The sequence below is a fragment of the Anarrhichthys ocellatus genome, unplaced genomic scaffold (assembly GCF_004355925.1).
Source record: "Anarrhichthys ocellatus isolate YVR2014 unplaced genomic scaffold, GSC_Weel_1.0 scaffold60, whole genome shotgun sequence".
Lineage (NCBI taxonomy): Eukaryota > Metazoa > Chordata > Actinopteri > Perciformes > Anarhichadidae > Anarrhichthys > Anarrhichthys ocellatus.
In genome coordinates this window covers 2158594-2169025 of record NW_022280090.1, presented here as the reverse complement: position 1 = coordinate 2169025, position 10432 = coordinate 2158594, and the positions used below count along the sequence as shown (strand labels likewise).

The following is a 10432-nucleotide window of genomic DNA, read 5'->3' as shown; positions in this document are numbered from 1 at the left end:
CTCTCTCTCTCTCTCTCTCTCTCTCTCTCTCTCTCTCTCTCTCTCAGCTCTCATGGAGGTTTCTCACCCTGCCAGACATATTTGTGCAATATTTCTTGGGGCTGTAAAATTAATCTGTCAGCCTCTCTGGCAACGAACCAATTGTAGCCTACGTGACATTTTCACACATAAAAAATAAAAGAAGTTAAAACACTAATTAAGGCACTGGGGATGTTAAGATTCCCTATAATGACCAGTCCACAAGGAGGCACTTGCCAAATTGTGGTCATTTAGTTCTCTCTCGGCTGTTATGTTTGTCTTTGTGGCAGGTGTCCATGCAGCCACAAAGCCCTCTGTGTATAGGGCCGGTTAGGGAAAGTCAGAGTGTTACAGTAAGTTGACTAAAAGGATGTTTTCTTCATAGTATTATTTGATTTTCTTTACCAGTGCGTCACAACCAATGGTGGGGAGTAGCTCAAGAGTAAAGCTGCCGTAACTTTGACATACACTCCCACTGTCTTCAATGTGCAGCGAGGAGCCGGCCTCATCAAAATCTACATCTCAGTCAAACCAGGTCCTAAGGTCCAGGTGATGAGGTGCATTCTACAGGGGCAGAGTAACCAGGCGTCTCCGTGCCACGCTGTCAGTTTGGCCTGCAACGTATTCACGGTTCCTTACTTTTCTTGCAGCTCGCTCTGAGCATCGAAATGATTTGATGGTGTGATGCCAAGGCTTTGCCCGCCTCTTTCCCTCCGCCACCACAACATGGAACAATTAGAACAATAGAGTATGAAAGGGAAGTGGAGAGTGCAAGAAGCCAATGCGGTGTTGTCTCCAGCCATGGATCTGCCTCTTGTTGCTGCTTAGTGATAATAATTCACACACACCGGCAGAGTTTATGGTCTTAATGAACATGCGTTCTGCTTTGAGACAAAGCAGCATCTACTGCAAACGGCACGACGAACATGTTGGAGATAAAATGATGAAAATGAATGAATCATTTTCACTAACGTGGTTGCCATGGTGCATTTCTTGCTCATTATTCATGCTTTTTTATTTTTTATAAAGGTCTTGAGCCTCCAATGCTGGTGTGTTTTGCACTGTCACAACAAAAGGAGACCGACACATCATTATTATTATCTATTTCTAAAACATTGCTGTTTTTTTCTTATATACAGTATATATACATATATATACATATATATATATATATATACGTATGTAGATATACACAATGTTTTTCATGAGCCAGATCATCACCAACAGGCTTGCATTGGTCGGTGTGCAGCGTGGAGAGAAAAAAACAGACAGACAGAGAGAGAGAGAGAGAGAGAGAGAGACAGAGAGGAGTGTTGAGCAGTTGAAGCATCATCTATGACTGCCATTTGTAGCCGGAGGGAGAATACAAGCACTGACGATGCGTGTCCCCAATAACCCTGGAGCTGCTTAAATATGTATAAGAGAGCTGAGGTGCAATTGATTATGGCAGGTGAGTAAAGATATGTGAGCTGTAATCCAGTTTGAAAAGACAAAACATTTTCACGTGTCAGTCGAAACTGATTCATGTCTGCCCTGATATCGTTTAGTATATTACGTTTTTGGCTATAAACATATCAAAGGGGCTCTTTAACACTGTAATCCCCGATAATAACACTGTGCACCATCATTTTGTTGTTGACAAATTAAGATAATCACGCTATTTCTGAGCGTGATTTCGCTTTTTCTTTTTTGGCATCAGTTGTAAATGTCTTTGCCGTCTCCCTGTTTTTCTCATCTTGCTGACCATGATATAAAGTGTTGCAAACCGATTGTCACGCCGCTGATACAGTAAGCAGACAGTTTATGACCTCCATCAACAGGCATCAAAGTGACAGACAAGGTCAGGGGATCCAGGTCAGGTTTATTCCCGCCGTCAACATGCTTCCAAGCAATTAAAAGGCAACAATGTAGAGGCACGTCCCTGGGGGGACGGGGACGGGGACGTCAGACCCCTAAAAGCTATCCTATCACAGCCTGTATTTGTTGTGGCACACATAGTGTCCTAATTCCCTTTGTTTCACTCCGGGTGCTCACGCTGTCACAGATTGTTCCTTTGTGTTTTCTGTTTTAATTGTTTTGTTCTTCCCTCAAATTGAAAGATTATCATGGGCTTTTGTGTGCCTACAAATGTTATCCCCCAATTGGAAAAGGGGTCTATTTTTGGATCCCTCACTGTGAAAGTTGACACCATTTTTTCCTGCTGCGCGTGCACGAAGCCTGTGCATGAAAGATGCTTTTTTTCCCTTTTTTTTCAAATGTGCATTTGCAGATGAGCGGGCGCAGCATTCCAGCTTTATGTCGCACACAGTAGGATCTTGTGCACGTATTGTCTATGATAGATATGTTTTTAATGGTGCTATTCAGTCTTTATCCTCCCATCACTTTGATGATTACACTTTCTAATAATATTCTATGGATGTCTTTGTCTGAAGGCGTTTGAGGCCTAAGCTATAAGCACTTGATCAATGAAGAGAGGACGAGCTATGGATATTTTTTTTCCCGCCACTCCTCCTTAGCAAGCAATGCCTGGCAACATTACATGGATATTTCCACACAGCGGCCAACAGAGAAAGGGCTAATGTGCTCTCCCATAAACTCTAGCGTCCTCACTAGGGAGTCGCTCATGAATCTCCCCTCTAATGGGTCAGTCCAGTGGCCAAGCCCTTGCAGGAAGGTCAGAGCTGTGTCTGTGCCATCCGTCCACCCTTTACAGACGTCTCTTTTGCCAAGTGGAGCTTTGGTCCTCCTTCTAACAGGATCTGGTGCCAGACCTCCCTGTGCCACATGACTGAGCGACCTCCCCCCCCCCTCCTCTTCCAACACCTGGCACAGCCTGGTCCACTCACCAAGCAGAAAGATTATCATTCCCCTGATGGCTTTTCCTGTGGGGAATGCACAGGCCATTTACTGTAGGCCGGTTTCAGATTACAAGGCAACTCAGGTGCTAAACACAGACATCTTTTTATCAATTTTTTTTCAATCAATGCTGTCACACCCAATGCCCCATAAATGAGGTGCATTACTGAGAGACCATTTATATATTTAATATTTTTGTTTGATTTTGTGCAAGTCTATCACAGCTTTGTGGCTGAATGCTAACATGCTCACAATGACAATGCTAACATACTGATGTTAAACATCTGTTTACTATCTTAGTTTAGCGTGTTAGCATGCTAACACGCTAATAAGGAGTGAAACTAATGTACAGCTGAGGGCGGTTTTACAGGTATTTGGTTATAAACCAAAGTTCGGAGCAAATTATAAACAAAAACAACTTAATTATGTCGCTGAAGGAAAAGTCAGATAATCTCAGTCTACAGTTCATCTGATAGGGGACATGCAGTGTGCGAAATACGGGGTGTCTCGGGGGGTCTGAGACTCCTTGATGGTGACTTGAGACCCTCTGAAATCCTCAATAGCAAAATTTCAGGGCGTCTCTAGACAATTATTTGTCACTTTTTATTGTCACAAAAAAATCGTATAAAGCTTGCAAATGCCCAGCAGTTTTCAGTTTTCTAATTAAAAAACATTTATCCACAAACATTATTAGTAAGTGCGAGAGACGATTTTCCACCATAAATGACACCCAGGTTGCGCGAAGCGAGCCTGTCTTCACGTCTGATTGTGGACCTCAATAGACCCCCTTTGGAGAAATTTGAAGACATGGTCCTTCCTCTTCTTGGACACAAGGATGGCAACTAGAAGAAGCCGAGTCAAGGTCTTTGTTTCGGTGTTGAGGGTGTGCATGTGTAGGGTTAGCGAAAGAGAGGCGAGTGTGACGTCCGTATTCTGTTGCACGTCGTAGTTGTGTGGTTGTGTAAGCGGCCATATTGATAACGATATAAGCCCTGATGATGTATGTGGGGGCTTATATCTGAGGTATATATAGGTACTATATACCTCATTACACACACTGAGGACATGAATGTGTGTACCAAATTTCATGTCAATCCATCCAACTGTTGAGATATTTCTCTTCGGAAAAGCTAGAGGATCATTAGGAGTTATCTCCTGGGAACTACAAATGTTTGTACAAAATGTTGTGCCAATCCGTCCAGTAGATGTTGACATATTTCACAGGATATGTGAAAACTTTAACCAGCTGGTAGTGCTACAGGAAGAGTGAATGTCTCAACAAATTTTTTTGTCCAAGTAATCCAGTAGTTTTTGACACATTTCTGGACAAAAGACCAACATTGACATCCTTAGCGTGCCGCTAGCACGTCTAAAAAAGGACTTAGTCTGGTCTGCTGCATATGATTGAACTTTTAAAACTAGTTACACTGCATCGCCACTGTCACGTTAGAGTGATTTATTGTACAGAAGACAGAGCAAAGGGGACCCGCAGTCCGGCATCAGCGGGTTTATCTCATCAGTGATGTGTGGTCAACCTGTCAGTCATAGTTTACTCATTGAAAGAAAGAGCTGCAGAGTGACGGACTGTGTGCTTTCTGTAAATCCAGAGACGTCTCCAACTGCACCATGTCATCATCTGTGCATCAAAGTAAAGATACAATCATTGTCTGGCAGGCGACTTACGTCCATCTGAGACATAAAGGAGCTCCCTGTTTAAGATAGTGAATACTTAAACTCAAGGCTTTATTTAGAAAGAGGGAACTAAAGGAGAGAGAAGCATGTGGATCTGTGTGTGAGGCAGAAAGAATGGATGGATGGATGGATAGAGATATTATCCTGCCTCAATCACCTACTTGCCTTCAAACAATGTCATTTGTGGAGTTTTATTGCAGCAAATGCACAAGTTACCCCCAATTAGCACTAAAGAGCAGATGACACACTTCATCCGGTGGTCAAGCCTCATATTGCCACTGATTAAAGCTTTGCAATCACTAGTGTGTATGTAGTCTACTGCAGTGATTCCCAAAGTTGCTGGAGGTCCTTAAAAAAGGGTTCATAGTTCAACGTATAATAATGTGGGCATTGTACGTTTCTGCAACATTTTTGCATGCAGCCGGAGCAAGTAAGGTAGTATATTGAGTGACGAAACTTACGCAGTATAATAACAAGTACAAGAATCAAGAAAGTCTACAAAGGGAGAGCCAGTGGATGGGACGGTGGGGTTGTTGATGAATCCAACAAACACAGGACTTTCACCCAGGAGGCTGCTGTTTGTGTCCCGTGGGAAGCCAAAAGTAAACATTTTTAAATAATGTTGTTTCACATTACGTTGTTTCACACGTTATTTTTTACGTAACGTTATATGTAACGTTACGTGAAAAAGTCCACTAAGGGTGGTTGTTGTTGATTTAAGATAGTTACGTTGTTATGTTAAGTTATTACGTTATGATTTGAACACAATCTTTTTTTCTAACCTAAGTCGTTTTGTTGCCTGGACCTAACCAATCATTTCACAACGTTAACCTCGTGGCATTGTGCGTTTCCTGCAAGCGTGATACAAGTCTGATATGAAACGTATTCATGAGACGTATTTTTGGTTCACAAATGTCAACATTCAACATATGCTGCAGTTTGCAGAAACAAACAATGCCAACATTTTTTCTGGCGAGTGGTTTGGTATGAAAGATCATAGATTACGAGGTAATCTAACAAATCTATAACTCTTGGAATCTGCAAATATGTCTAATACATGTCTGATATCTTTCTTATACAACTCTTTCCCAGTAAAGAAATCTATCAATAGAATAGGTTAAATCATTCCAGGGGACGTACGTGAGGGGGCACCCGGTCCCTTTGGCTGAAAAAAGACTGAGAACCTCGGTGTACTGTATGTGTGTGTGTGTGTGTGTGTTTCGTGGGGTGCCTCCTGCTTTGCTAAATAGAGGATATGTGGTAGGGGAGGTTTGTGTGTCTACTACACAGGAATCCCTTCTCTCCAACTTCTCACTCCAGCTACCCAGGGGAGTGGTAGACTGCAGGGCTAGTGTTGGCTGATTGACTCTGATACATGTGCTGCATATTTCAGGCCCTCCAGTCCGTCTGCATGAGAGACGCAGGGAGCGAGGGAGACGCGCAGATGGATAGATAGACTGAAAGAAACAGCGAGACAGTCGGAGGAAGAGGACGAGATCAGATCGACCTTTACGGGGCGGTCGCATCCTGCGTGTATTTCTCTCTGTGTCTCTTTATAGTGATGTATTGTTTTGGGAATGTCTCTCTTCCTTACTTACTCCTCTGTGACCGGCTGTGGGATCACTGAAGTCTGCTGCGCTCAGCAGTCAGCGTGTTTGTACACAGCGGCTTTGAGACAGTACAGCTGACAACCAGCAGCAGGTCGCTTTAGTCCCAGCAAGCATTAAAGGCAGAAGATATGCTCAGTATACCTCAGTGGTCCTCCAGGGAGTTCCCATTTAGCGGCAGGGCATGCAGGCACTCCATCTATTTGTGCTCTGACGGGTAAAGTTGATCCACACTCAATGGTGTGTGTGATCATGAGGTTTATTTTGCCAAGTGCTCCTGTTGGTCAGGCAACGATTCGTCATTTTTATGTTCAAAAAATGGGACAATGGACTTTTCACTTTGCTTTATTTTCACAGTATACTAGCCCTGTAGCTAATGGTTATTTTCATTATCGATTTATCTTCCTTTCTTTCTCTTTGATTACTGGTTTTGTCTATTAAATGTCAGAAAATGGGGAAAAATTGGCCTCATGTACAGTAAACCTACATTTTGTTCCTAATCGGATAATGTCTTTGTTTCTGTGCGTCCAGATGAGGATGACGAAGGTGAGCGCAACACTGTTCCCCTCACACCCCTCGACAGCTTCTTCTCTGACAACGACTCCCTCAAACAACAAAAGAAGAAGAAGCCCAAAAAGATGAAAGAGGGGAAAATGCCCAAAGTTAAGAAGAGGAAAAAGGAGGTAAGGTGTAATTCGCTATCATCACCATCTGTCATGAACTCGGGACACATTAGCTTTGCGGCTCGAGCCGTATCTTTCTCAAACTCGTTTGATGTCTCTGCAATTGGAATCAAAGGTGTGTTTTTGCTGCTGGACCGCCTCTGTGATCTAAATGAGAGACAGTGACTGTCTCGGGTTAAGAGGAGGCTGGCAGCAGTGTCTCCGTCACTGCCAGTGTAAGCTGTGGGCACCGAGGGGCCAGTTTAGAGTGTAGATTTGTGCCTGTGGGGCTGGTGTTGATGGCAGGGACTGTAGGTCAGAACTACAGCGATCGGGCCAAGCTAGCAGTGGGAGTGAGAGCGGTGACAGAGCGGTTTGACAGTCACGTTTATTCCATCTTTTAGTCTCCAACATTTAGACAACAGGCCAGAGGGACCTAATTGAACCGGATTTATCATGGTGAGACCCGCCATCACTAAGATAAGCCAATCACAAAGCTTTTAAAGCTACCCATATAGGTTACTTTTCTTCAACAATGGCCATTTGGGTGAAATTGCTAATAATACAGTATACAGTAAGTGCTAAGATGTAGTGTAACACTAGTGAATTGAGTCGCTAATGTCCTTTAACTTTATTGAAATTTGCCAACACGGGCTGACATCTGATCAGGCCACAAAGACCCGAAAGGCCTTTACAAAGCGGGGCATGACGAATACACAACACGAAAATGGAAAATACATAAAATCTATTCATACCGGCAGCATTTTTGAATTTGCGACGGTTGCAGCACTTTTTCTGTAAAATGATGAAATAGATTTGTGCATATTCCCATTTCTATTGACCCGGAGCAGAGTCTGGCAGTCCGTCTGTTGTATAGCCGAAGCTGCTGTAAGCTACTTTATGGAGCTTCCTTTTGGCTTAATGATCTGAATGAATTTGAGTTCCCTCTGATAAACAGTGTCTGGTGCTTTTATTATGAAAGGTAAGAACAGAAGGAGTGGATCTAGTCTGCGCTGCGTTTGCCAAGGTTGAAAGGAGAAATAATGTTTGCTGTCTTGGTTGGCACTACAAAGCCTCTCTGTTGTTGTACACTATAGTGTACATTTTTAATATTTACGTTCGGCACAACGTTGTTGGTTGATACCTTTATTCACGGTGCGAAAGCTCATGAAAATCGACCTTGTTCCGGAAAAAATGATGTTGCTTTTCCGCTTTGATGTGCAGATTAATCGCACGCAAAAAAGGCCCCCGCTGTGAAAAGGTCTTAATTGATTGAATTGAGCAAGGGTGTGTTGCATTGCTTACAGTGCGTACCATCAATTTATTGATTTCAGATTGATAGTTTTTTATTTTTTTTATTTTTTTATTTTTTTATTTTTTCTCTTATTATATATCATTATTATATATATATATTGTCTAAATGTTTTTTTAATCTATTGCACTGTATTCACTTTATATGTTTATATGATTATATGTTGGACTAGAGAGAAACGTCTTTTCAACTCCCCTGTATGTCCAGGACATTGTGGAATTGACAATAAAGCAAACTTTGAACTTTGAACTTTTGAACTTTGATCAAGTGTTGCTTTAATGCCGCATTAATCTGACATATACTATTGTGAATATGTTAGCAAACAAGTAGAGGACAGACAGCATCAGTAATTCATTGGCAGCTGTGTTTCAGGCCACTCAACAAACCAAAGTTCATTATTGAGTTCATATATTATTCTTTTAGCTCGGTTTTGGTCTCCGACTTTGGTGTAGAAGTTGCACTTGAGAGTTCAGCTGAGAGAAACATCTGGTTTGTTGCTAACTTTGTCTGTGTGCCATTTGGTGTTGGGCAAGAAGCATGCAGTGTGTGTAAAAACAACCTCCAGCTCCCTGCTACAGCTGAAAATGAGGTCAATGATAGATTTTAGGCCGGTGCCACACCATATTCTGTGGCCGACTTCTTGTGTTGAACTCTATTTCCCATTGATTTGTGATTCCCCTTGTGTTAACGTGAACCCAACAAATGTGGCCTACCCCCAAACAGTCAACTCCTAACTAACTTGAATCCTAACCTCAGAATCAGGTCATAGATTTTGAGGAGTTTTAGAATTTGTTGTAACACCAGCTTTTTTTGGGTGAGTGCGTTTATCATCATGGGCAACACTCGGACGTTATGTTCGAACAAAGGCAGCATGAAGCCAGCTGTGACGTAGCAGGTAAAAGTCTCGTTTGCATTTACTTGCAAACTCTGCGGCTATAAGAGTTTTTTTTATTTAATGATTAAAGGAATTCACTGTATTCCCAGTCCACTGCATTTTCGCGCCTGTGTTGGCGGCGGCTTGAACAGTGTCGGTGACATAGCCAGGATGTTCCCCTCTGCTGGCTGGAGATGCCAGCAGTGCTGTGAGGAGCTTTGGCTGGCCAGGCTGCCACCCGGCCCTTTGGCTGCTTGTGATAAACACTGAGCTCTGGGTCTCACTGAGCTAATGAGGGGGGGACTCCCTCTGACACTCTCCTCCCTCCCTCTCTCTCTCTCTCCCCCTCAGACTCTGCTCTGTATTCTCCTCTTTCTTCCCTCTCCTCTCACATGCATCACCTCACTTCGCCTTGATCGTGATGCCGCTGCTTTTCTTGCTGCCTTTGCGTCACAGGAACTGCGAATCTCTTTCTTTCTTTTTTTCCCTCCCTGTCATTCTTTCTTTCTCTCCTTCTTTCCCACTGAGGGAACCGCTGCTGCTGTAATTCACTTCCAATCACTCCCCAAAGGACGGTGTCAGACAGGGGCTAAAAGTCAATTGGGGTCAGAGACTTGCAGTGGCACATCCCAGTCTCAGGTCAGAGCCGATGGTGGGAGCAATGGTAGCCATGGGAGAGACGTGCTTTCCCCCTCTTTCTCTCATCTGCAGTGAAACAAAGGAACTATGTGGAAATGAAGGGATGTTGTCTCCCTTTTAACAACAACAAAAAAAAAAAGATGACTAAATCACGGGAATAGAAGTTTATAGAAGACAGTTAATTTTATTGACGAAAGAAGAGGCTGCCGTTTGGCCGCAATAAAACATCCATGAAGCTGTAAAGGAGCCGCTTGCAGCTTTAATATTTTTTGCTGAAATACAACCGGTTTTAAGATGAGCCTCTCTCTTGTTTTTATAAGTTCAGTATCCTCTCAAGGATTGTGGGTCAACAGAGGGCCGTTGCTGTGAAGGAGAGGCTGTTGGTTTGGAGCCGTAAAGTGTTTTTACAGCAGTGTTTTTATTCTCGCTGAACTCGATTTTATTGAATATCCACGTCTTCGCTCATTTTCCGCGCGAGTCCTCGGCAATCTCCCCGAGGCAGAGCCATTATGGGGGGAAGCATCTAATTTGATTACGCTATCAGCACTCATCTGATTTTCTGCCCTCTAAAAGTAGAATCACCCTCTTTGTTGCTCCCAGTGTCTCTCTCCGGTCCTGTGATGTGTGCGCAACATTGAACTCTGGGCCACGGCAAGGCTGTTGCACAGCTCCAACTTGTCTTTGCAGTCGCTCTCAACGGCGGTTCTGCTTCTTTGCTTTTCCCTCCTCCATCTCCATCTCCACCCCCACTCCCATCCCCCATCTACTATCT

General features: G+C 43.3%; 1 protein-coding gene across 6 annotated transcripts in view; it reads left to right on the top strand.

Moving 5' to 3' along the window:
- chd5 (chromodomain helicase DNA binding protein 5) overlaps positions 1-10432 on the top strand; it is a 43694-nt gene that overhangs the window by 1369 nt on the left and 31893 nt on the right. For all 6 annotated transcript variants that reach the window (XM_031871709.1, XM_031871708.1, XM_031871707.1 and 3 more), the window contains exon 2: positions 6705-6856. In XM_031871709.1, the coding sequence (XP_031727569.1) occupies positions 6705-6856 (152 nt within the window). The remainder of the gene's footprint in view (positions 1-6704; positions 6857-10432) is intronic.